Here is a 27,714-nt window from a genome sequence, read left to right as displayed (position 1 = left end):
GAGGTCAGACTGAACTGTTGATGTAGGAATTGATGACCTCACCCGCTCACTGTGACCTCAGAGGTCACATGGTCAACCACAGAAGACAGCCGTCTAAAACACCAGTACTTACAGAGTTACAGAGAAACACACACACACACACACACACACACACACACGCTGCACAATGAATACTTTTACTTTTCAGACTTGGAGTACATTTAGATGAATACTTACATACGTCTACTTTAGTGAAGAATAATGCATGACTTTTTCTTGTCGTGGAAAATGTTACCAGTGTAGTGTTAGTACTTTTACTTGAGTACAGGATCTGAATACTTTTTCCACCACTGGCACACTCGTCTAATTTCTTATGCTGAGAATTTTTATGTCCAGAATACAACAGGATGAGAAAGCTTAACATGAATCTGGTTATAGTTTTACTTTTTTTTTAATGAAAAGAAAAGTTTTTGATTATAAGAAACAAATTTGTAAAGAAATCTCTGGTAGTGTTTCTGCTTTTTAAAAAACAAAACATACTTTTTTCAACACTCATTACGTTCATGACACATTAAATTCAAGGTTCCGCAGCAGAGACTCCTGGTGACCCATTTAAATGATGTCACCTCACATGACAATGTGGATGCAAATAAGTGTTAGATGTCCGTGTTAGATTCGACCCGTCACACGCAGCAAAGTTAATATTAAGACCCAGACCTATTTCCTGTTCTTGATTAGATCACATCAGTGAGACGGAAACTAACCCACTTCCTGTTTCTTATCAGATCGACAGGTACAGTAAGAGCAGGTGAAGCAGGTCATTTATATTTTGACATTCAAGTGCTGCGTGCCAGCGTGTCGGTTGGATGTATTTCAAATGTGACTTCTACACTGCTGCGATTCAAAATTGCAAAGACTGTTTGCCCTTGACCATTATTTTCAATCAGTCTTTTTTCAGCATAGGCAGTATAAAAACAAAATCGGGGAGTGCAGCAAAATGCCGCCTGCCTACTTTTGTTTATACAGAATGCACCTTTTTCAGGGGAAATGGGGGGCGTGAGCAAGTAACAAAACGTGTAGTTCAGCGTGTGATGTAAACAGTTAAGTGTGAGGGAAGCCGCGGTTGGTCAGTCTTTCGGCGATTCTCTCTTAAGTCGGCCCATTCCTCACCGTTCTGTCATTTGACGGTTAATGGCCTCTTCGTTGGCGAGGACAAGGAGGGTGCACAACTCCTTGTCTCCCCAGTTGCTCATCTTTACAGTGTCTGTCAGGTTTGCGTTTCACTCTTGCTACTAGCTGCTCGCTAATTCCTGCTATCAGCTGTTTCCTGTTTATCCACCGCCAGTGGGTTGCACATGCGGTGTCATCAACAGCTCCTTCCACAAGTCATCAACAGCCCCTCCCGTGGCGGAAGGGCGCCTCGTTCGTTTTAAACCAAAAAGGTTCCACCAATATGACTACCCTACGAGGCGGAAAATTGGGCACCATCAACTCACCAATCTGGCTCCGTGTGTCTAAACACTCGCAGTGTGCCGGCAAACGGCCCAACATTCACCGAAAATCTGGCAGTGTAAAAGGGGCTACAGCTACAGGTCACAAAAACACATCCATGTTTGGTGGCAACAAAGCCACTGGAAATGCAGCGATGACTAAAGAACAAGTAGTTTTGTAATTTTTTTTGGTCTCTAACAGTGGTCTGTAGTGGTCTGCAGCTTGGCAACTGTCAGACCTTGGTGCCACGCCATCTATCCCCTCCATATCCTCGTCACAAAGTCAGCTCATATACATGTAATCAGAACTATACACATTGGAAATTTTGACATGCTACGTACAAACGTACGTACAAATTTAACATTTCCATGGTTTGCAGGAATAAACAAGGTAATTTAAATCTTAATGTATCTTTATGTAATTTGTTATAGTTTGTTTGGGTTTATGGTTTTATGAGTGAATTCATGTATTGTTTAGCTAACAGAATAACTCCATCATTCCTCTCACTAGAGGAAATAAAATTAGTTTTTGACACAAACATACTGTGGCATAAAATTACTGGTTTGGAGGGAAGTTTGGGGAATTTCATTCATTTGTAAATGTAAGTAAATACAGTACAAAGTTTCCTGTTACTGCTTATATCGGCCATCAGATCGATTGCAGCTTGAGACTCGTTAAGACTTTGTAAATGATTATTCACTCATTCACCCATGAGATCCTTGACCATGTAGAGGAGTGAGAGCAGGACACAGACCTTAAAGAGACAAAAAGTGATTTTATAACAATTTAGTTTCAGACAGCAGATGTGTGTGATGTTCAGGATCATCTGGAAACTTGGTGCTTTTCTGAGAATTTTTTTCTGTCGTAATGAGGCGATAAATGGAAAAGATAAGCCGGGATTTTAAAAAGTTAAAAGAGAGGGAGGTGAAAGTCAGACAGACACTGTTAATGGATGTTAATTCAACTTCTTATATAAAGAAAATAAAAGACCGGATTAAACCTGCTCACTTAACATTAAATTACATATTAAAGCTCATAACACCACCTGCACCTGTTTCCTCCTTTTGTCCTTTTTATTTTTTTAAATTATATTTTTGTCATCATTGTCATTAACATAGTCCAGTTTCATACATCCTCAGTGGTTTTAAGTATGATTAAAAATAGTTTTATCCCCATCTTTTTGTTATTCACTTTTTCGCTGCAGATTATTTAACATTTACTGCACTAAAGAAGACGATTGAAGTTATATCTTATCTGACCTTTTGAAAAACATCCTAATCAATACAGAAACATATATTTTATTAATACTGAACACACAGAGTAAATAAAAATATGGAAGAAAAGGGAATTTGATCAGTCGTCAAATGTAATAAAGAAGTTGAAAACAAACAGGGCACTTTACTGTTGTTTTTTTTTCCACTAATTGTGCAGTAAAATCCAGCTTCCAAATCAGTTGTTCTATTCAATTCCCAATCCTTTTAAAGGATGTTTTAACCACATATTGATTAGGGCTTGTATGTATTAGGGATGTTTCTGATGTCTAAATTCCCTGACATTTAAACAAAGTTTAAACTTAGAGTAGTCACCTGGTCTAAAAGTAAGAAAACACTCACAACACATTTTAATCTATAAGGGTATGCACTGTCTGAAAAATACTATGTATATTATGAGAGCATTTAAAAATCAATAATCATATTTTTCAATGACCAAATGGTATTTTACTGTTCTGAAATGTATGGCACTTTGCCAATGGCAACATTTAACCAACTAGTCAACTAATAGCGCACATCCCTGGTATGTAAACCTCTCAGACGTAAATCTCAGTCCGAAATGTTTCTAAACTAATGCCATAATATTGCTTTTATTCTTATAATAAACAACAATGTTCAATTCATAACAACAAGGTTCAATTCATACACCCTAACACGCCTAACTAAGATGGTAAACATGGTTAACATTCTACCTGCTAAACATCAGCATGTTAAAATAGCCACTGTGAGCATGTTAGCATGCTGATGTTACATAATATAAAGCTTTGATTATTGATGTAATGCTGCCATGATATGTCACCTTTTGAGGTCTACCATTGGCTGATTCAGAGATTGAATTTTGGAAGGATATTATTGTAGTTCTTATTTTATAACACGCAGCCTTCACTCACTGGAGAGTCACTATTACAAATTGCTTAATGTTGAAAAAAGTCACAGTCTAGGACAATCTACAAACATTTCTTATACATTTTAAACACACCAGCCCTGGTAGTTATTTAGTAAATCGGTCAGAGAGAGGGCGAGAGAAACATGGAGACAGATAGAAACCCATTTACCATGTGTCCTTGAAAATCAAGCAGGATGGCAGGTACATGCTAATGGATGCTTTTGACTGAAAACCTCACACCTCCATTAAAGTCAGGTCCAGAGAAAGCAAGCAAAAAGTTCAGCCTGAATAATGTGGGTGTAACTTTTCCTCTTAATTCATTCATTTGCACTATTTTATCTCAGCTCATGAACAAAGTGAATTACTGATTAATTTCCTTTTAAAAACAACAATATTTAGCTCCAGTCTTGACTTAGCTAAACAATACTGGTGACCTTTATGGTATGGGTATGTGTATCTATTGGTGACTACTGATGTTGTGATGAAATGACGTTGCGATTATGCTGCAAACCAGTTCCCCCACAGTGACAAATAAACATTATCTATGTTTATAAAAAGTTCTGTAAGCGTGTTGAGCATCCATACAGCAACACTGACATCTCTTTCTCTCTTTCTGCCACCATCATTCACCTCTCTACCTAAACCACCGTCTGGCCTTGGTAGCCATGGAAACCAGTGGAGTAGAGGACGGAGAGAGATGATGCTGTTTTTATGCTTTAACTGATGGTTCAGGAGCACATGGAATATGTGATTCATATTGTTTATCATTGTATTATTTGTTTTATTGATCTTAAATGTATGTCTTTTTGTAACTTTTTACACTGATTATTTGCACATTTTTAGATCTCCTTAATCATTTATTCCCATCTTAAAATATAATTTGATTAAATACTGAACCTCTATAATATGGGCAATAACTTGCTTCTGTACCCAGATATTTTGTTCACAGTGTTAACACTTTTACTTTATATTACATAGTTAGATTTTTCTGAGAGAAATCACAAGCTTGAATGAAAACTATCTGGGGATCTGAGGTAAAGTAACATTACAAAACATTATTACAACATGCATTAGTTACTGTTATTTCACCATTTAAAAGGAGAACACATTTCTCACTGGATAATCAAATGTTTTAGGCTCACAAAATTAGAGATGTACCAATACCATTTTTTTCTTCCCGATACCGATTCCGATCCCTTAAACCTTAGGTATCTGCCGATACTGAGTACTGATCCGATACTAGCGCGTAAAATAAAAATGGATGGGATATGAATCGTTGTATGTCTCAACTCCTAAAACTCTATGTAAAATATTAAGAAATGAATACAAAATAGTAGACTGAGTGCCATAAAACTTTTTTCTTATTTATATTATCCAGTGTTGACACAGATCAAGACACAGGTTAAAGTGCAGCCACACAATTTGGTAAAAAAGAGGCTACAGTAGAATGCTTTTTAAACTCTGCTCCGTTTCCGTTTCGTTTGCCTGTAGCATGCGTATGTGTAATGACATGAGGCATTACGTGGTATCGGATTGGTCATAGGCTATACTCGCTGATACCCAATACCGCATTTTAGGCAGTATCGGAGGCATTTCCGATACTGGTATCGGTATCGGTACAACTTTACACAAAATAATTAATCACATCAATACACTTTTTGAAGGTTTGTACAATAATGTTGAAAATTTGCAAATTTAAAGAAAAAAATATCTATAAAAAGATAAATTGCATAAGAAGTTGAAACATATGAAATTTAAAAAAAAAATTGATTTTATCTAGTGTCAACATTTTTCATTTTATTCTGCCAGCTTTGAAATGTTTTACTTGTTGTCAACGCACCTTAAAAAAAAAAAAAAAAAAAAAAATCACAACAATCCTTAAAATGGAAAAAGCTTACTGAGAATATATTATCTATATATTCTATACATTGTTTAAAGACAAAAGGTCTGCAATAAAGCTGCATTCATTGATTTTGGCCACCTGAGGAAGTGTCAGACACACTATCCTGATGTTATCTCCTTATACAGTTGTTCCAGCTAACGTGTTAGCAAACCACTGTGTGCTTGTGCGTGTGTGTGCACGGTGTGGTCAGTGTGGTGACCTACAGGGGAGGGGAACTTCCCTATTTCCTCACCTCACCCCCCACCCCCGTCTTATTACACACACATACATTGCAGTGGAGAGGTGATGTAACAGCAGTAAATCAGACCTGACGCTTCTATCCACCCACAGACAAACCTCACGGCTCCATGATGTGGACACAAAAGCAGGAAAAATAAAATTCCAGTGATGATGTCACTTTGTAGGCAAACTAAACTGGAATCCAGTTCCACCGTGACCTCCTGCTGGAAGTTCCTGCTTGGGTTTCTGCTCCGAGCCTTAGATCGGTTCAGAAAACAAGTAGGTGTACACACATATTGAGCATGACATCATGTCCAAACGTGTGCTACGTTATTTCTCTGTTTCCACTACACTTTAGAGAAAAACGACTCCAGTACAGCTTTGGTTGATAATTACTCCTATAAAGACTTTGAATAAAGAACACATGCTAAGTTTATAAAATACAACATATTGCAGCATTTCCCCAAAATCAACTGTCTTGATAAGGACTAGGAGGAGTCTTTGGCTTTCTGTCAGACATTGTACAGTTCTTGAAAGTGCGTCTTGCTGCAACTTGCCATGCTACAACAACATTCAGAGACACAGTAATTGAACTTTACAACATGATTAAAGGACTTTTTTTTCAAACGTTAAATTCATTTCCTAATATCTATATCCATTATTTACTTAATGTAAAAAAATGAACTCAATAATTCCTTATTGATAGGCAAAGCGAGCTGGGCTACCCCCACCATGTTAAGGTTAGGAGAAACACTGCATTGTTAAAGGTTAAACCAGTGGTTCTCAACCTTTTTGGCAAGATTGGGAAGTTAATTTTTAAACAAAATCTCCAAACATTCTCTGGTTGCAGCTCCTTAAATATGAGGACGGGCTTCCTCCTCTGTTTTTTTTATATCTTTATAAACTGAATATCTTTGAGTTTTGGACATTTAAAAATGATCTCTGACTTTTTTCACAATTTATTGACATTTTACAGATCAAACGATTCATTGTAAATGAAGAAAATACTCCTTAGATTAATCAGTTATGAAAACTAGAATTACTGCCTTGTAATTGTATGCCTCTGCACTCCATTCAAGTTACAGTTACATTTTACATCCACGCCTGTGAAAACATGGATGCCCCGCACACACCTTCCCCGCAGCAGCACAGAAGATCTATACAATCAGCAGTTTTAAGGTGGGCACCTGAGATCAGGGTCACCAGTTCAGTATCTGACCAAATGTCTCCCCTTCTGTTCCTGAGATATGACGTTGAGTAATGGCCAGAAAAGTATTTTATGCATAATATTATGATGTCACATTGAAGCTGACCTTTGACCTTTTGGATGTATAATGTCATCACTTCATCATTATATCCTATTAGACATGTGTATGCAGATTTGTTATAATTAGTGTGTAAATTAGTGCAGTTTGGCAAAAAACTTAATTCTAAGCAATAACATTGTTGGGTCCATGTGAACATTTGTGCCACATTTGAAGAAATTCCCTCAAGGCATTCTTGAGATATCACGTTTACAAGAATGAAATGGATGAGGTCACAGTGACCTTTGACCACCAAATTCTAATCAGTTCTTCTTTGAGTCAAACTGGACAGTTGTTCCCAATTTGAAGAAATTCCATCACTGTGTCTTTGAGATATCATGTTTACAAGGTGGATGCAAGGTCACAGTGACCCTTGACCTCTGACCACCAAATTCTAATCAGTTCATCGTTAAGTCCAGTAAATGTTTTTGCCAAATTCTTGGGATATTACATTAAAGAGAATGGGACAGACGGACAACCTGAAAACATAACACCTCCAACCATGGCTATCTCTGGCGCGGAGGCATGTGTTAGCTGCAGCCCTATTTGAGATGAACCTTCACATGTGCAACAGCCAATCAAAAGGCTGATATTCCATCACATGACTTTCACTCACCACACACTAATACTACAATCATGACTACTTGCCCAGAAGCAGCCACCACACCTGAGTGTCACAGTTCCTTTATCGACAACAAGACGCTGGACTGTAGTACACAGATGAATTGAAGTGAACAGAAAAACCCCAAATTCTCAGTTAGGTTTCACCACCTGAAGTCCAGCTCTCAGATAATTTCACTTCTTCTAAAATGAATCTTCATTTGAATTTTGGACATCTCTGTTCCGTGAAATAGATTTGATGATTAAACCTGCCAAGTTTATCAATGAGGCAGTTTACTTTCATCATACACAGTAAAACAGACTGACCACCCTGCTGCTACTACAACACACAACCCACAGCTATGAAACAGGAAGTGAAGAGCATTGGCACAGCAAAATCAACCAGAAAGTGACATTCCCTTTAAAATGACTATTCCTCTGCCAGGGAAAAGAGACAACAAGTGAAAGTACAGCGTGTGACACGAAAAGTGTCCCAATAATCAGTCAATGAATCAATGTAACAGCCAAAGGGGTTAACCAGAAGTAGTTCAAATGAGGGGCACAATCTTTCTGTTGCAATGCACTGCAAAGCAGATGAACCTCTTTGGTTTGCTGCAAAGTGTGTGTTGTGTGTTGTGTGAGTGTGTGTTGGTGGAGAGCTGAGAAATGCATTTAGAGCAGTGAACGCAGGTGGTGTGTTCAGTGTGAGAAGTGAAAACCAGTAGATGGCGAGAAATAAAATGGAGCTGAGAGCAGCTGCCTGAACTACATGTTTAAGGAAAGGTTAGACCAGGTTTAACAAAACTCTGCATCCAACACACAGTTAACTGGTCAGTGTGAATCTTAAACAAACAGATCACACACCTGAAAAAAGTAGGCATTTACACATAATTCTGACTTTGAGATCTCGTAACTCTAACATCTTTTCTTGTAGTTTCGAGATGTTAAGTCATACTGGCTTTGCAGTAACTCGTCACAACTACAAAATGGTAAACCCCTCTATGGACACACATTTCAATTACAAATAAAAAACAAATTTGTGATGTGTTGTGGTAGCTAAGACCCAGACAAGGTTCCATTTAAAGTGGCAAAACTAATTCATTCTGAAGGTATCAATCAGTGAAAGTAAAGCTGTACAAATTTTTCACATCACAAGTTTTATTTGGGGAAATTTTGACACAAATTTGTGATGTTCAGCAATAATAAGCTGTCTTGACAAGTCTGACAAAATGAAGAAAGATATTCTAGCTCTAGCTGTATTGCACCCAAGCGGTAACCTCCGGGCTGAAAAACAAAGCCAATGTGGAAGTCCCAAAACTGCAGTTCCATGAATGGCCACTTGAGGCTGGCTCCAAAAGCCAGTCAATCCTCAGAGAGCCCCATGTTAAAATGCCCAACCGTACAGCTGAATTAAACATGTTTACAGCCTGGTACAAAAACAGTTTGGGCTCTATAGCTTATTTCAACATTCATGACACTTGTACAGGTGGTACGTTTTTATATAACTCACCCTTTAAAATGTTATCAAGGCTTAAAGTTACGCAGAATTAAGGGCATGGCCACTCTGAGTGACAGGCTATCTGCTAGGTGTCACCTCAGTTAATTCAAGGCAGCTACTTTTCGTAGTGGCCAAACTTGGAATTACTACTTCTAGGTCCTTCATGTGATGCCATGGGGCCAAAAAGACTTTTCTCCATAGACTTTCACTGGGAAACAGACTTCTGTAAATCAGTGGATACAACCCCTGCGAGTTAACTTGTTCCACTGTCAGGATTTGATCTATTCGGTCCGATAACATTGGGGACTACTAGAAGAGCCCCAAGATCAAATCATTTCATCCCCGTTAAGTTAAAGTGTGTTAACTCTATGGGCCCAATGATGCAAAAGCAGCACCAATCATCCAGCTAATTTAATACCATAGAAACAGAGCTTTTTTGTGTCGTTTCGCAATTGTGCAACTTTTATCGGAATGAATGGGGTCTTGCCTTCAATGTTGTATCCACATCTCTTAATACAGCCATGCACTCAACCACCCTCACCTCTCTACAGCTCCACCCTCTCACCCAAATATGGTCACTTCTGGCTCTGAAAAATCCAAGAAGGCAATGGCCAAAATGCCAAAATTGAGGCTTCAAAATAGGAGTCTGCAAACCTATGGGTGATGTCATGGTGGCTACAGCCATTATTTTTATACATTGTATGGTGGCACCATCATGTTTTATTTAGAGTATAAAGTGCTCAACAAAAGAGAAATGGTTTGCAAACAGTTACGAGAAAAGACCTGAACGCATCAGTACATCCTTATAGTAAACTGTGTGAACTTCCTGTCACATTAGGGTCCGATGCAAAAAGTATTTTTCCTCCTTCAGTAGCTTTATCAAATAAATGATGTATAATCCTGAAAATAAAATGCCTAAGAGGAAGTAAATGTCTCATTAAAGAGAAAACAGACAGCAGCTTAGAGAGCTGACTGTGACTGGCCGGCAATGACATACTCCCAGCTGGCTAGCCTGTTAGCAGTTAGCTCGCTAGCTGCAGTTGTTTACCAACACACCTACAACTTCTTCTCATTTTGGGCAAAAAAAATTCTAACTTTTAGGGTATTTTTTTGTAGCACGAAAAGGAAATCTCATCGCTAAAGCATAGGACACCCAAACTATTTCCTCGTGACATCAGAGATCAGAGGACCAGTAAATAAAATGTGTTAAATGTACCTTCTGATCCACGATGGAGCAGACGAGCTCCCGGACAGCAGACAGCGAGTGGTCTCCAGGGTCGAGGGTGACTGTCTCCCTGGTGAGTCCGATCTGAAGCAAGAAGGAGACTCCATGGATGGAGGATCCTCGCGAGTTCGTGGGGCTGGGGGCAGTCTGGCTGCCATTGGACAGCCGGCTGCAAAGGGTGGCCGGTGGGCTCGGGGACGGCGACGGGGTGGGCGGGGCAGCGTGCTGAGGGAGGACAGGGAAAGACCGCGGCGAAGCCAGCGGCGGGGGCGGGCTGTTGTCAGCCGACATTGGCTCTGCTATCTGTGATGTCGTCCAGGCAGGAGAAAGGCGGTGAAGGTGAACGACATCCAAAAAACGCTTTTGTTTGTTCGTCAGCCTAGCGTTTTCTGCCCTCTCTCACATTTCTCACCACTAAAATCCAACAAGAAAGGTTTCCTCTCACTGATGGGCATCTCTGAGTTAGAAACAAACTGAAAAATCTGTGGAGTGAAAGTTCAGGATCCTGGGAAGTTTAACTTTAAATCCTCAGGCCTCCGGCTGGGTGATACTGTTGATAGTGCAGTAGTTTCACTGGCAGCATCTGTTGAAAATAAAAGACGACACATTAATGAATAATTCCCATTGTTTTAACTCTCCCTATCTAAAAAGGCTGTAATTATTAAGAGTGTTATTACTGTCTCTTTCCTTTAACACAAAGTAGTTTGGCATTCCTGTATTAACTTTTAAAATAATAAGATAAAAACAATACACACACTCACAATTAATTCACCAACACAAAAGATCCCTCTGGACACATTGTTAGGGGTTAAAAAATGCCATGAAGTGTAGTAAGATCATTAAAAACTCATGGAAATATCATGAATATTGTCAAGATTATTATCAAAATGCCACCCAGCCTCACCTCAGTTTAAAACACCTTTAGATCTTTGTTGAATGAATGCCCGACTGCAAAAGTTCAATGCAACTGAACCTTAAAAATCATCAATGGCAATGTACAAAATCCAGCATCAATTGTGCTCTAGCTTTTTTAGGTTAAATTTAACATAGGCTTTCGCTTCTAGGTTACTGCAAGGACTATATCCCATCATAGCATCATACTGAAATAGTGTCACATATCATAATAGGTATTATGCCAAAAAATTTGCATCATGTTTTTTGCTAAGTAGGGTTACAAAGACTTTTCCTTACTGTTAAGGTGCAAAATAATGAGCAACGTAAGACGAAGAAAAAGCCACTGCTACTAAAAATAAAGTTAAGCCACAAATAGAAAATTGAAAATAAAAAATTACACTAAACTATGTAAAATAAAGGCTGTTTTTAAAAGTTTAAAGAGACATAAAGTGTTTGAAACAAATAAGAGGAAGTGTGCAAATGCTTTAAGTAAGAAGTGTATACAATATGTGCATTGTACAGAGATAATAATTAAACTGTATTTGTTAATATAATGACTCAGATGTGAAGGCTTTACGCTTATGTACAGCGTGCAGACTTTATTCCACAACATTATAGTTAGTTTGTGAAACTGCTGCAAAACAAACTAAAAACCCCAGGTCAACCAAAATTACCAAAATATAGAGAAATAAAGCTAGTGTGAGCTCACCTGGAACTGGATATTTTAATTTAATTACATTTTTGTACAGTGAAAATGATATATAGTGCAACAAGTGTGAAGGAAATTTTGAGATATTAATTCAGTAACAGACATTAATATGTATTTGATTGAATACAATGAACATAAATGCAACTTTTAAACCCCGTGACCTTTACTTCACACTTAACACTTCATTGTTGTAAGGTTATTCATGTGTCTCCATGACACTTTTGTTTTCAATAGGAGCAACAAATGCAACCAAATTATATTAACAACAACAATAATAACAATAATAATTTTCACATTTGTATTTTCTTTCATTGTGGTGAGATGCTAAAACAACAGAGTAGAGCTGAATTAAGTTTTACCTCAGAGAACAGGGCGGTTTTTCCGCTTCCATCGGCGAACAAACGGAGAAGGAAAATGTGTGTTAAACTCCAGCTCGCACCGCTACACGGCTCAGTTTAACCGACACAGTCCCGGTTCTTGTCCGCTGTAGTCGGTCCACCGGGTCAGGGAGGGAGAAGTAAAGTAGGAAGGTTTAACCGTCAGAGTTTTTCTTCTTGTCTCGTTTCTTTCCAAACTTTCCTCCGGACACACAGAGAGGATCCAGACCGAACAGCTCCAGCTTCATGCGGATCTGATTATCACAGCGACGAGCTCACAACAAACTACCCTCACACCGGGGAGGAGCAGCGGCAGGCAGAGCTCTCACTCTGACCGAGTTTCCAGAAACCGGAAAACCCAAGTCTCTGAAACCAAACGGAACAAGCTAGCTAAAATGAAAACTGGCTGTGAAATTGTAAAATATGTGTATGAAATCGACCAGGAATTATTATTGGCTCCTGTTTTACGAAACAATAAAGAAATTAAATATTATGAACAAGTTTCAACTCAACTTTTTTGCTTGAATGTCAGTTTAGCTAGCTAGCTAGCTAGCTAGCTATCAGTAGGTTATGTTCAAGTCACAACCAAGGTAACTATATTATATTATGTTATATTATGCTTTTATAGTTTCCTGGGCCACAGCTAATGCAAGCTAACATTTAGCTAATAGTCAGCTAACACTAGCCCCAAGTCAGAGCTAGATAGTCTTCACAGCGTCTTTGAAGTTATTTGCAGAAACCTCAAACTCTGATATACATTTAGATTAAAACATAGTCAGCTTCAAAATAAAAAGGATTTGTAACCTTTAGCCTATCACAAGTTATAAGTTAACTTCTCTCTAATCTAAACAGAGATAGTAGCAATAAAAGAACAAAACATGAAATTATCTTAAACATTTGTTTGCCACAGAGCTTATTTTCAGCAAGACTCCAAAATCCAAATCCCATAGGCTTTTAAATGAGGGAACCAGTACGATGCTAATTTTGGTGTTGGCCTATGGAAAAAACATCACCCTTGGGGCGCTCTAGTCTTCTGGGATTCCTGAAATACCTTTGAAGACTGTTAAATATTTTAAAATATGTTTTATTTTGTTTTATTCGATTTTATTCTTTCCTTGTTTGGTTGTTTTTTTTGGTTTGTTTTTAAAATGGATGCTAGCACTTTGACTGGAATGTGGGTTTGTGGGTTAGCGTAATGTCAGCTAACACAGATGAAGGCTAATTAAGATGACAAATGCTTAAAAAAGTTAAAGGACAACTTCGGTATTTTTCAACCTGGGCTCTATTTCCCCATGTGTATGTGTGCGTATGATTCATGGGTACCACTTGTTCTAAAATTGGTTCAGTATTGAGCCACCAAACGAGCTAAAACGGTAATGGGGGCAAATGCGTCCCATATAAAAGTGCTTTTTTCGCCACTGACCGGTTCAGATCGCCAGTGTTATCTCTGTAGATAGCATATTGTAGTGGCCCTGGGGCAGTGGTGACTGTGAATGAGTGGAGTCAGCTGTCAGTCAGTGTTGGAGGTAATGTAAATGAGTATGTGTGTGTGAAGTGTGTGTTACACTAGAAGAGTCAGAGGACAGAGTCTTTTACGTGCTACCCTCTGGAGTGTTACCGGAGTTTTTGGAGTGCTCAAATAAACAGGCCTTTTTCCCGAATGCAAGAAGAGGATGTTGCGCAACAGCCCGTACAGCTTTCATAGGCTGCCTTTGTCGGACGGCGAGATGCTGAAGCTGTGGCTAGTTGTGCTACAAATGGATGCTAACACTCCTGTCCAGACACTGTGCCTTGCAGACCATCGGGTCTCCAGTGCTCACTTCTCCCAAGATGACTACTGCCAGCCGAAGAAGAGAAGACATCCAATCCCGAAACACCTTCTTCAAGAAAACGGCTGTCCCACGAGTAGAGAGAGCTACAGACACAGTGGAGCAAAGCTCGTGACATCACACAGCCCAGAGGTAAGGGAAAGGCTAAGTTAGCATGCTATTTACAGAGATAGCACTGGCGATCTGAACCGGTCAGTGGCGAAAAAACACACACTTCATACACACATACTCATTTACAATACCGAGCGGGGACGCCCTCCCCCTCTCTGCTCCAACGCTGACTGACAGCTGACTCCACTCATTCACAGTCACCACTGCCCCAGGGCCGCTACAATATGCTATCTACAGAGATAGCACTGGCGATCTGAACCGGTCAGTGGCAAAAAAACAGCACTTTTATACGGGACGCATTTGCCCCCATTACCGTTTTAGCTCGTTTGGCGGCTCAATACTGAACCAATTTTAGAACGAGTGGTACCCATGAATCATACGCACACAGACGCATGGGGAAATAGAGCCCAGGTTGAAAAATACCGAAGTTGTCCTTTAATTAACACTAGAATAGCAGAAATAGCAGAAATGACGATACCATTGTTTGGGCAGTGTTGTACTATTAAACAGCACGAGACATTCACATGAAGAGTGAGTCATCTTTCCACTACACACAATCTTTGTCTGGTCCCTGCCGTTGAATTTCAGCTAATGATTCTGTGGCGCCCTCTTCTGGTGGAAATACTCCATTACCCAAACTGCAACTCATGACATGTCTGAACTTTTACAAACCTATGTAGACATATTGTGATACAAGTAAAAGTCATGCATTTACATTTTACTTAAGTAAAATATTAGCATTATAATACTTAAAGTAGGGTTTTAAAAGTAGGTGTGAAGAATGGCTGATTTTAGCAAAATCAAGGATATATTACATAACTGGATTATAATTATTGGTGCACCTTGTAAAAGTGGGGCTAATTTTAATTATTTTACTGCTTGGTAATTTAATCTATAACAATATATCAAAATTTGTAGTTGATTATTTTGTATTAAAGAATAACAAAGAAGAATAAAGTCATTAAGTAGATGTAGTAAAAAGTACATTTGTCTCGGAAATGTAGTAATGTAGCATATATACTCATGTAAAGTACAAGTATCTTCAAGCTCTACTTAAGTAAAGCACTTAGTAGCTCTTCAACACTGAATTTTGGGTATGGCAAAATGTAAATAAACATTATTTTTTAATAGGCCTATATTAAAAGTATAGTATTTCATTATACTGCAAAAAGTAACATTAAAATACACACAAACATTCAACTTGGGTAACAATAAATACACTGTTTTAATTCCTCTAATATAATGATAGAAATGAACATTTTATTGAGAGTGCAATTGTTTAACTTGGGTAACTGAATCCTTTTAAGGTAAACTTTCTACACTAGGCTTTGAGTTTTTTTATCCAAAGTGCTTTCAGACTTTTCAGCTGCAGTAACTCCAACAGACCTTTTCCTGAGCTGCTGTGTGTATAATAACAATAATAATAATATATATTGTTCCAGTCTCAGGCACCTTTATCTGCATCTATTGTCCAGAGCAGCGCTGCAGCCGGCTCAGGGTAAATACTGAGGGTGGGTTACTGTGGTTCAACCCTGCTGCAACAGGAATCCTGAGGCTGAGAGATTTGGCTGTTAATGTTTTCAGGGTCAGGGCGAGAACAAAATGTCTCACGTATGCAGGACGCAATGAAGACTGAAGGTCAGAGGTCACACGAGGGAAGGAGAGACGTTAAACTGCTAATAAAGTCAGACACAATGAACCAATTGCTCTTATTTTCTTGCAAAAGTCAAGATTATAAATGATTCTTAATAATTCAAGGGTTTTTATGCTAATGTAGTTTTTATTGCACGTTCTTCCACATTTTCATTATACTATTAGAAAGAAAGCAGTTAAACATTTGTTTATAAATGTTAGCTACCAAACCATCTGTTTATGGGACATGGTTTTACTGATTAGAGTCAAAGGAGGGCGATGTTTCTCTACAGATCAGCTGTGATGGATTCATGTCGACTTAAACAGCTTCAGTACTTCATCATGTCAGGATATCTTTTAATTTGCTGGAGATCCTGATCATTTGGTGAAAAGATGTTAAGAAAGCAAACAGAACAAACTTTTAATAAATGTTAATACAATAGGTGTCACTGTGAACTTATAAAATACTGCATTTACACAACTGTTTTCCCAGACAGATGGTATGGAAATAAGCACTCACGTCATTTATTTAAGTAGAAGTATCAATATTACAGTGTAGAAATACTCTTATAATTAAAAGTCCTGCATTCAAACTCATACTTAAAAAGACAAAAGTATTAGCATCAAAATATACTTAGAGTACAAAAGTAAAAGTACTTATTTTGCAGAGTCATATATCAAATAAATATAGCAAAGTAAAGGTACAATATTTGCCTCCAAACTGTAGTGGAGTAGAAGTATAAAGTAGCATAACTTGGAAAAAATCAAGTACAAGTATGTAGCATTGTACTTAAGCGCAGTACTTGGGTAAATGTACTCATAAATGTGCTTTCTGCTACAGCCGTCTCGATGGAAATCACATTACAGTGAAAACATTAACAGTCACTTGCGACATGTTCGGCACCCAGTGAGCTCCACCACAGTCACCTGCAGTCACCTGCTCCATGTCACACGTGTGACTTGAAGGAAAACCTGAAAACACTCACGTAAAGCAGTGTTTAACTTGGCGTGACAGCGGCCTGAGGCCTCAGCTCTGCAGTGCCGCCTGCTGCCTGGTAGCGGTGAGTGATCTCCTGCAGCAGGACGGGGTTAGAGGTCCTCCACTTCCTGTATGTGGGTGCCGTGAGTGTGGGGTCGGTCAGGATCTGCTCCACCGCCAGCAGCTCCGACTCTTTGGCCTAAAGGACGGAGAGTTTGTACAGACATACAATGACCTTAATGATCCTCTGATCACACATTTACTTAAGTACAGTCTCAACATACATGTGCTTTACTTGAGTATTTTAATTTTCTGTTACTTTATATTTCTACTCTACTACATCTCAGAGGGAAATATTGTGCGTTGTACTCCACTACATTTATTTGGCAGCTTTTTCCATTATAAAAAATATATGCTTTTACATCTGTCTACTAATCTACTCAGTAGTTTACAAAGTTAACAACTAAAACTGGCTCCACATTGATGAAATACAACACCAGATACTCCATAAAAGGAATAATAATATCCAAAAATAATATAACACCTTAAAAATGCATAATGAGTACTCTGACTTTTGATACTTAAGTACATTTTGCTGATAATACTTCTGTGTTTTACTAACATTTTAAGCTCAGGACTTTGCTTGTAATGCAATATTTCAACCCTGGGGTATGATTTAGTTTTACTCAGGTAAAACTCTGAGTACTTCTTTCACCACTACTCCTGACTCACCTTCAGCGTGCTGCGGAGGATCCGGAGCAGGTGAAGCTTTTCGTTGAGCTTTTCGTTCTGACATCGTCTGATGAAGGACGCTCTGAAGTCCCTCTGACTGGACTGTCCAGTTGGAGACAAGCTGGCTGCCTTCAGGTGGTTGTAGAGACTCTCCATCTCATCGGGTGGCTTCTCTGCAAAAAGAAAGAGCTCAGTAACTTTAAAAGGTGCTCTGCTGATTTACAATTTACCACTGTTTATAGCATTGTTGGACTCATTGATGGACAAATAAAAAACAGCAGAACCAGAGATATCGTCTCTTTTGTATCCCATACATTCTTTTGTCTTGTCAAAACCTAGTACTTACATTACCCACAATGCAACTCAACCCCTGAGTGTTTGGGTGTGCTATGCTATGCTAGTAGCTGTGTCCTGGAGGCTCCAGCCTGCAGTAGTGATGGGCAAAGCAGTTCTTTAGATGCTACTGAATCACTAGAATCAGTTCATTAAAAAGATTCGTTCAAAAGATTCGTTCACCGAATCGTTCAGTGCTTGGCGGGAGGAGCCCTGACTGTGTACTGCGTCGTCCGACTCACTGAACTGATACACGGCTGAGCTGCTGCTGCGTCTGCCCTGCACTGGTGTGTCTCATTACTGGCCAGCCTAACGTTTTAAGTTTGTTTATCTGGAAACTGAGTCTGTTAAAGCAATGGGGAGGTGTGTGATTGTGTTTATGTGGCTTGACTCCTGGCTACACTAGCCGTTAGCTTGGAGAGAACGGTCCTTATGAAAGTGTATTGCTGAGAGGAAATGATTTGAATCACTCAGGGATCGGGGTTACGTTGTTCACTGAGTGATTCGTTCACTGAGTGATTCGTCACGCGGTAGGCAGTCCATCCCTGCACCCTGGCTGCCTGGCGACTTGTGAGTGATTCATCGTTCACACGGACCGAATCGGCAGTTCCAATCCCGGCCTGCACGCTCGCTGCTGAGCCCAACTGAACTGAGACATGAATGAATCAGTTCCGGAAGTGATTCCGTTCAGTACGTTCACTCAACAGATTTGTTCTTTTGAAAGATTCGTTCTTTTGAACGATTCATTCGCGAACGACACAACACTAGCCTGCAGCAGAGATGCAGTGAGTTACAGAGGTCTAGTAAGATCCCCTCTTTCTACTTCTACACCTCCAGATTGTTCCACTTTTCAAACCTGTAGTCTTCAGACCCAAGTGACATCACTCGAGGACATTTGTCAGACTTCACACTGCTCCCTTTGGAGACACTGCAGGCTTTATATACTTTTCAAACACATCAGTGGTCGAAGCAGGACTCAAATCTTTTACAAAAGTAAAATTACCGTGGACGACCTTCTCTTCTGTTTCTTTTGTGACTTGCAGCACAGGGAGGGACGCCCCTCCACCAGCTCCATCAGGCCCAGGGAGATCCAGCCAGGACAGGCGCTTACCGCCTTCTGAGGGCCCTCTTCTTTGTCTTCTGTTTCTACTCAAAGCTGCACCCTCTGAGGTGCTTCTTCTCCTGCTTTCAGCGTCCGTTGTAGTGGGTGGAACTGAGGCAGAGGCTGAAGACTCACAGAGAGGCTGAAGAACGTCCCCCTGTGAGAAGGACAGTGAGTTTATAACAGACTGTGTGGAGGACTTGATCAAATGTCTCTTCACAATTTGTTACTCACATTTGCAGCTGCTTCCTGCTCAGAGTTTAAAGAACAGGTCGACACACACTCGTCACCGTCCTGATCGCTGTCCTCGCTGTAGCACTCTGCACACAGACAGAAAGAGGGAACAAAAATGGAGAGGCGTCAGAAAAACAGCTCTGTTTTCAGCTCTGTGACGATGCATTTTCCAGCTGAACCAAGAGGGTTTTTAAGAGTTTATTTAGCTGTAGAAGTGGGAGGATTTGTGTTAAAACATGTGTTCATTATGTGAATTGATAATTGTTATAACTTCTGTCTGACCTTCAGTGTTGATCATTTCACACAGCTCGGCCGCCTCTGACAGCTTACTGATCCATCTGCAGACAGACACAATGACTTTAAAGATATATTAATAACAGCAGTGACTCATCATTTTCACACCACTGCTTAAAACAAGAAGTAGGCAAGCAAATGAGAAAAAATAAGAGGAGAAAGAGCAACTGCTCAAAGTGATCATTTGTCAAGAGCACAAATATCTCAACAACTGTTTGACTGACAAGACATTTGCTGTTGATGTTCATGGTCCTCTGAGGATTGAAGTGAAGATAACTGTGTTGATATCTCAACAAAATTGGAATCTAAATGGACTCAGAGTGGTGACTCAGCATTTTTTGTGCATGTGTTCTGAAATGAACTGAACTCATTCGGTTTGCTTCAAGTCTGCAGCGCGGCTCACTTAACCTGTGCCTTGTGAACACAAAGCTCCAGGTTCGCTTTGCTCTTTGCCCTCTAGACTGCATGCTATTACCCTGGGACACTTGAGAAAACAGATGAAACCACGTCGGCCTGTAACGCTTGTAAGGGCGCAGGACGAGGAGTAGTTTGGTCCACAGAAGATACTGCACGTACAGATGTGGAATGTAGAATACATCAAACAGCAGCAGTCTACAGCACAGAAACACTCAGGTTATACTCCAGTTCTAAGTTCATCTGAAAATGAGGGGCCATCATAACTGCACCACAGTGCCATGCGAAAGCTATAGTGTGAACAGGAAGAGGACTGAGTCATCTTTGAAATGAAGTGGTATCACAAAAACAACTGAGTCCCTTTTCTGTTGGTGCACTTTTTGGTGCACTTTAAGAGGACTGAGTTCAGTTTGTTTAAAAAGGACTTTAGGAGTTTAGGTCCCAACTGTGAAATCAACTCTTGGAGTAAACCTGCACCTCTTATTTAACCTGTATGAGAAAAATGAGAAAATTCATAACTATCCCCTGTTAACAGTTATAGTTTATTATGTTTAGATATGGAAAATATTAGAGGATGTCACTATTCTAACTCACTGTGCCCCAAAATAACTTACAAAAGGTTCCCAAAGCACTTTAAAAAAAAAAGCAACTGTATACTTGTACTTAAGAGGAAAACATTGTGCCATTGTTAATTTGTTGCAGAATCAGATTTTCACACACAAAATATAACAATTAAAATATGATACTTTATAATTCATCAAACAATCCAGCATTACATAAGAGTTAGAAGCTCTGCTTTGAACAAATTTGAATACATTGCGCTGATACTATCTCTCCTGGCTGCAGGTCTTTGACTTTAACTGTTTTACTTGAGAAAGAAGTTTTGAGTACTTCTTTTACCACAGCCAACAACCTACAGATATTCCCAGTAAAGGGTGAAAATAAAGATAGAATTTGCCTTGGGCCCCAGGCCCCCAGATCACTAAATCTGCCCCTGGTGATAATGAAAGGGAACAATGTGTCCTCCTGTTTATAAATAACTCCTGACTAAAACTGAAACTAAAACAAAGAAGTTACTTTCCGCTTGCTGAGCATTTGTTTGTTATTTCAGACACTGGTGCTGTGAGAAAAAGCTGTTTGTCTGCCTTTCGCACTGCGCTGTTCCCATCAGTCGATCAGCTGTGTCATCAGCCACCTCAAAGCGTGGTCCAAAAACATGTCATTCTCTTGCTACTTGTTTTTTTCAGTTGTTGTAAATACTAAAAATATTATTCATATAGGCTGCTTAAATATAATGACCTGATTGTGGGGATTTTATGACAATAATTTTATTCTTAAAAAGACAAAAAGTGGGGGAGCAAAACCATAACGTTTCTCCCCTTAACTGAATAATGGGGATGCATGTGCTCCACTTGCTCCATTGCTCAGGCGCCTATGTCCATAGATGTCTGGTCCTCAGTGAGAGTAAATCTGGTGACCCCTGACCCTTCTTCTATCAACATCAACTGCCCAAAACCTAGCACTTGTACACAAGAAATATTTAACGGGCAGATTTCTGGGACATTTTCAATCCAGAGTATGAACCCAAGACCTTTCCTCTGGTGCCACAATTAGGACAAGCTTTACATTTTTAGCTCCATGAATGAACAGTGAAGTCAGGATGTCACCAATCCAACTAGCTAATTAGCACCATGGATGTGTTAAAAGAGCTGGACCTACTCGGACTTGCTGCCAATTTGTTCCAATGGCCAGCTGTGGTACTACAGACACATAGAATTTTATCCATAGACCTCCATTATAAAGGAGACGTCAGTAAAACTGTGGACACTTTCAACTGCAACCAAGGTCAGTTATCACCTTTTGTATCATGCACTTCTTTAATCCATAGAGGTTTCATTTTCAAAAAAAATTCTCAGAGCCTTTGAAAGTCAGTGGGAGAGGAACTGAAAACCTTTTTTGAATTATGTGCTCTTTATTCAAGTGAGTGGGCCCCATCTGTGTTTAGCACCAGATGCAAAGTGTATCAGAAATTTAAGTACTGAACAAAATTTCAATCTGTTGATGGCATTCGATGAAAAGTCGGAGGATCATCAAGGTTGTCACGATTCATCCTCAGGGGAACATGAATGTCTTAATTGCATTTAATGGCAATCCATTCAATAGTTGTTGAGATATTTCAGTCCTGATCAATGCGTCGGACAAACACACTGCTAGCATGGTTAGAATTATTTCTGCACTGCAAGACGAAATAAAAATAAATCCAGTGTCTCTTAGAACAAGAAAAATTTGAATACTCACTTATTCATGTCTGTGAAGCTCTCTGCAGCGATGAAAATAGTCACAACCAGTGGATGACTGGCTGTCATGGCACTGAAACACAACACTGAAGGGTTAGCATAAGATTAAAATCAACAATTACCAAGTTTGTAACTTCCTGTCATGAAAGCTTGATTTGGTTCACACAGTATTCTCTCCTGTTAGGCACCACTGTGGGAAATAAATAGAAGTTTGAATCATTTAATTCTTCTAATGTTTGGGGCAAAACTATTTCAAATGTAAATTAATCATTCTATTTTTTTCTCCATGAAGGTTTTAGCTTTGCAGCACCACCTAAATTTAAGTTACAGCTGGATATGTAAATGTGTTGGTGCAGCTTTAGACAAACAGAGTGTTAAGGAGTCAACAGCAGCTCACAGTTTGACCACAGACAGATGAGTCAGACACTCCGTGGGTTTTGTATCACAGTGAGAAAAAAATAAAAAAGTTTCATACTGTTTCTTCCGGCACTGTTTGGCCTGTTCGATGGTGAAGCCGGACAGGTTGATGAATCCTTCTGCTTTCTCTGCCTGCAGAGAAAACAAGTAACACCTCACTGTTAGCAAACAGGCTGTACGTGCTCGCACTGTGTCTCAAGCTCCTGTGTGATCTACGAAGACTCTCAGTCATCTCAGTCTCTGCTTATGTTTAGGTGTTTGGTTTCAAGTGTGGATGATAAACACCATAATGTAGTTGTAATCAGACATGCATGTGTCAACAGCTGTAACTCTTCCTGTGATCCACCAGTAAGTGGTAGCTGCTGTATAAATAGATAATGTAGTTAAATACATTTGGAACAATCTAAAATATGTCTTTACAGGAGAAATTGTGATTGTTAACAAACACTTTACAGTAATACACACTTAAAAATGTCCTTATATCTACTTACACCTACATTTTAGTGTGTTATCAGTATTATTTCCCCTATATATATTGATAATAAATGCTGTGTATAGTTAAACAATTAAAGGCTGGACAAGAATTTAAAAAAAAGTTAAATAAGTATAATAATTGCCGAAAAAAGGTTTTAAAAACCCTGAGGCTAAGTGCCTGAATCCAGTCCTGTCATATATATGTATGTATACATGTACAAGGTTACTTGATACGTCATAGCCAAAAGTATGTGGACACTCGTATATTACAAGTAAAAGTCCTGAAATCCTAAATTTTATTAGATAGTAGAACATCAAAATACACTTAAAGTACCAAAAATTAATGTACTCATTTTGCAGAATGGCCCATTTCAGAATAATATATATCGATTATATATATTATATAATTGCTGGTAAAGATGGAGCTCATTTGATTACCTAATAGCCAGCTGGGCAGCTTGTGAATTTCCCCCCTGGGAATCAATGAAGTTTTATGTTTTATTAAAGGTCTAGTATGAAAGATTTAGTGGCATCTAGTGGTGAGGTTGCAGATTGCAACCAAGCCCCTCACTGCAGTGGGGTGGTTGTTAAAACAGGTGGAGTCAAACCTTGAGCAATTTGGCGATTCCGACTGCTTTAGCTGCTGGTGAGGTAGCTGCTAACCCTATCATCGTACGACAACGATTTCAACCGAAAACGGTAAACTTTAGTTGCATTTTGGCTGATTGTTTACACGACAGCTGCGTTTTGGGTGCCTGAAAACGCAACGTTTTAAAAATGGGTTCCAGAGTGCAATTCTTTGGAAACAGCACCGTCTCCGTTGTCATGTTGTAAACTTGCAATATGCAGTTCCTCTGAAAATGGAGACTTTTTGCACATGCGCATTACGGTTTCAGTCACAAGGCATGCGCGAGAAAGTCAATCATCACAACAACAATGGCGGACTCCCGAGCTCTGTTTGTGCTGCTCATCCTATTTAATGTATCAACGCTTCTCCAGCAAAGTGTACATTTACTGTAGCAACTCCACCTCATTGTCCATCCAGACAAACGTTCGTGCAGTTGCCATTTTGTTTGTTTATACATCACCGCTTTGTAGAAGGAAGCGCATGTGCACAGGCACACGTTGTTTCGTTACAAAGTCACACCACCAACTACTGGCCTGGCATGTATATACTACAGCATTTTTGATCATTTTTGGGGATCCGTGTGCACACCAATTGTTATCAAAATGTTGTCATCTGAGCGCGGAACTTTTTTCAAAATGAAAATGAGAAAGGATTCCGTTTTCAGCAGATTGTTTTCGTGTAAACATGGCCTAAGAGACTGGCTACCAAGTGGTTCCTCTCCGCCTGTGAGACCACTTTTGCCATGAGGAGAATGGCCGGCGCATCCGGAGAGGCGGAGACAGACTTGCTGTGGCGACTTGAATTCAGCCAGAGCTAACCTGCTAACCCAGCACTAGGGTTCAGAGCATTATGGTGGCCAGCGGCAGCGCTGGGTCTGACCTTTGTAATGACAGCAGCAGAAGCCTGCAGACCTGGTGGGGAGTCAGGGTTTGTGTTGGCTGAATTCGAGTTGCTAGAGCCGCTAATTAAAGGCCCATCTCCAAAACTGCTGTTTGCTCTCCTCCCAGCTAAGTAGTCCCATATCTGGAGGTGAGGTGGAGGGACCATGGGGTGCAGTACGGTCCATCTTTGAGTTATATGACCACAGTAGCTTGGAAAATAGCAGAATGGAGCACTGAATTTGATGAATTTCTGCGTTATTACTACTTTTCTCGCCAAGTCCTGCCCTTCAAAATCCCAAACAAAACAGACGTAAGTCCACAGCTCCACATCCAAGGGTATGAGGACACTGGAACTGGAGGAAAGCTGATAGAGGGCTGTGGGCACAAACCCTGCCAGCCTCCTGCCCTCCCTCTGGTTCTCTAGCAGCTGCCTAGTTCTATCGTCTCACTGACCCACGCTGTGCTCTGCTCTTCCACCAGGAAACCAAGAGGTCAATTTACAATTGCATCCTTATTTATTTACATGCAGCCAATGATAACAAGTTATGATTATATTACAAATATACTGGTGTAATATGTTTATCGAGGCTGCAGTGTTCATAATTTTATACTTCATGAGGTATTCGTCCACCTTCAGGTGGTGTCGTTGAGTAAGGTCGGAGATATACTTGCGTTTTTAACCAAGCGTTTGCTTTGACAACCAGCTGCGTTGTGCATGCAATTATTCACATTGTTGCCTATGCACTGCGCACGTTGGAGGATTCCACTAGAGGGCACACCAGAGAACTTAGACCATATAGCACTGACAGATATGCATGATGTAAACAATGAACACGGCAACACTTGAGGAGGTTACCGTACTGTTAACTCTTAGATCAGCAAGAATCACCGCAAGAAGAGTGACAGCAGCACCATCATAGATGGTATGTATAAACCATAACTTGACAATGGTGATTTCTGTCTCTCGTTCTGCCAACACTGCCTCGACCGTTCATGTGGGTATTACATCTTGTGGACACATTTGGTTAGTTCCTGGGGACGTGCACAATCAACGCGAGGCAGCCACCATGCGTACACCAACACATTGTTAAAAGCAAGTATATCTCCAACCTAAGTCAAACATGCTCAACATGGGCGGAGTTAAATGTTTGACTCCACCCACGCCTTGAACAGCACATTGCAGTGAGGGGTAGTTGGCCTCTCCTGTGTGCCCAGCCTGTGGGAGAACTTCAATGGCCAATGCACAAATTAGAAAACGCAAATGACCCTATCTTGAGCTGGTGTTTGATTTGTCCTTTCCTTCTGTAGAGACATGGCGGTGCAACATGGGGGACTGTGTGAAAGAGGACCTGCTCCGTATGTAGATATAAAAAAGCTCATTCTGAGGTAAAAACCACACAAGAATTCTTATTCAGGAACTTAAGTTATCAGATAAATGTAGTGGAGTACAATATTTGCCTCTGAAATGTAGTGAAGTAGAATTATAGCATAGCAGAAATTAAAGTACTCAAATGGAGTGCAAGTACCTCAAAACTGTACTTGAAGCTACCATGTTACTATTTGGACAACTTACCATCTTGTCGGTATACCAATACAGAGAAGTCTTCTTCAGGATGAACCAGTATCTCCTCCATTTGCTTACCAGGAAGCTGCGGCCCTCCTTCTTTCGGAGAAGCCAGCCCTGACAGTCCACCACCCCCAGATCTTTGACCGAGACCCGCCGCCGACTCATGTCTGCAGTCGAGCCTGGAGTCTTCTCAGAGTCAAATATGAGCACACATACATGAAACACACATTTTTAGAGTCAGTATGACTTACACCCCCTGAAGATACTATTATTTCTGAATTCCATGGCTAATAAGCACCCACACATCAGTTTAAAATCAGAGAAAAAAAGACATAACTCCAGAACTTGCCAAAGAATCATCACATTTTAAAGTCATCCATTGATAGTTGTCTGTATATTAATGGTCACATTGCAAAAAGGAACTGCTAATCAATAATTCAACATACTTTTAGTGGTTTAGTGTGTCCAGAAACAATGTCCCTGTTACTCTGGATGATCCACACTGCATTACCTACATCAAAGTGAGGTTTAATATTTGTTCTCATAGAATAAACACCACAGAAACCCTAACCCTCTTACCTGCTTCAGGCTGGATGTCCAGCAGTGAGGCGTCTTTGCAGCAGAATGATGCTCAGCATGGGAGGAAGCTGCCAGTGAGAATTTATACATCGACCCACAAACAGACCACAAAGTCAAAATCACACTCACACAGACATATACATGTATATACCCACACCATCCTTCCTGTTTCACATGTTCTTCACGACCCCTCCGCACTCTTCTGTTTTTCTGTGACTCTCTGCACAGAAACTTCCACTTTGTTGTCTAAGAAATAAAACATCTCTGCAGCTGCTGTCACTGACTGTGACATCTTTTTGTCTGATGTTTGGTTTCAGTGTGTCTAACCCCAGTGGCTGTTTGTTTGATCTCACACAAGCTGCCTCTGGCTGTCTGCAGCAAACAACAGCATCAGATATCTGTCTTTTAATGATTTAAAATCAAGATTTCTTTATGCAAAAAATATGATTTACAGTCAACTAGCATGCAGTAAAAAGTATTCTTGCATGCATGTTTGAATGGTGTGAATCTTTTATGCCTCAAATCCAGCGACACAGCAAAAAGCAACAAGTGAGTTTTGCTTAATAGTTTCATTTTGCCCCAGATGACATTTAAAATCTAATAGTTTTGCAGATATGCTGCAAATTACTGAAAACAGCCCCCCTAATGGAGCTAAATGTGTCCTTTATATGGGAAGATGTACTAATATTTCAATTATGAAGGGGTCACTGTTAAGTTCAAATTTTATTGCAGGCCAATAATTTATGTTAGCAAACGCAAATCAGTTTGTTTGATTAATAAAATACTCAAATTATTTCACAAAACTTATATTTAGAATTTTTTTTTTTAACTTTACAGTAGTTGACAATGTCCACT

General features: G+C 39.8%; 2 protein-coding genes across 2 annotated transcripts in view; both read right to left on the bottom strand.

Moving 5' to 3' along the window:
- The window catches only part of LOC117270883 (serine/threonine-protein kinase D3-like), a 62,070-nt gene extending 49,433 nt beyond the window's left edge, over positions 1–12,637 (bottom strand). The window contains exons 1-2 of the mRNA XM_033648850.2: positions 12,339–12,637; positions 10,368–10,959 (exon numbers count right to left, since the gene is read on the bottom strand). Of these exons, the coding sequence (XP_033504741.1) occupies positions 10,368–10,667 (300 nt within the window). The 5' untranslated portion in view covers positions 10,668–10,959; positions 12,339–12,637. The remainder of the gene's footprint in view (positions 1–10,367; positions 10,960–12,338) is intronic.
- Positions 12,638–16,335: 3,698 nt separating this feature from the next.
- Positions 16,336–27,714, bottom strand: part of LOC117271173 (connector enhancer of kinase suppressor of ras 3) — a 53,375-nt gene continuing 41,996 nt past the window's right edge. Inside the window, exons 14-22 of the mRNA XM_078174147.1 lie at positions 26,860–27,105; positions 26,287–26,466; positions 22,789–22,862; positions 22,315–22,386; positions 19,591–19,646; positions 19,309–19,394; positions 18,976–19,231; positions 17,640–17,812; positions 16,336–17,106 (exon numbers count right to left, since the gene is read on the bottom strand). Coding sequence (XP_078030273.1) covers positions 16,927–17,106; positions 17,640–17,812; positions 18,976–19,231; positions 19,309–19,394; positions 19,591–19,646; positions 22,315–22,386; positions 22,789–22,862; positions 26,287–26,466; positions 26,860–27,105 — 1,323 coding nt within the window. The 3' untranslated portion in view covers positions 16,336–16,926. The remainder of the gene's footprint in view (positions 17,107–17,639; positions 17,813–18,975; positions 19,232–19,308; positions 19,395–19,590; positions 19,647–22,314; positions 22,387–22,788; positions 22,863–26,286; positions 26,467–26,859; positions 27,106–27,714) is intronic.

The sequence above is a fragment of the Epinephelus lanceolatus genome, chromosome 13, assembly GCF_041903045.1.
Source record: "Epinephelus lanceolatus isolate andai-2023 chromosome 13, ASM4190304v1, whole genome shotgun sequence".
Lineage (NCBI taxonomy): Eukaryota > Metazoa > Chordata > Actinopteri > Perciformes > Serranidae > Epinephelus > Epinephelus lanceolatus.
Note: the sequence above shows the minus strand (reverse complement) of the source record. Positions and strands in the feature narration are given on the sequence as shown.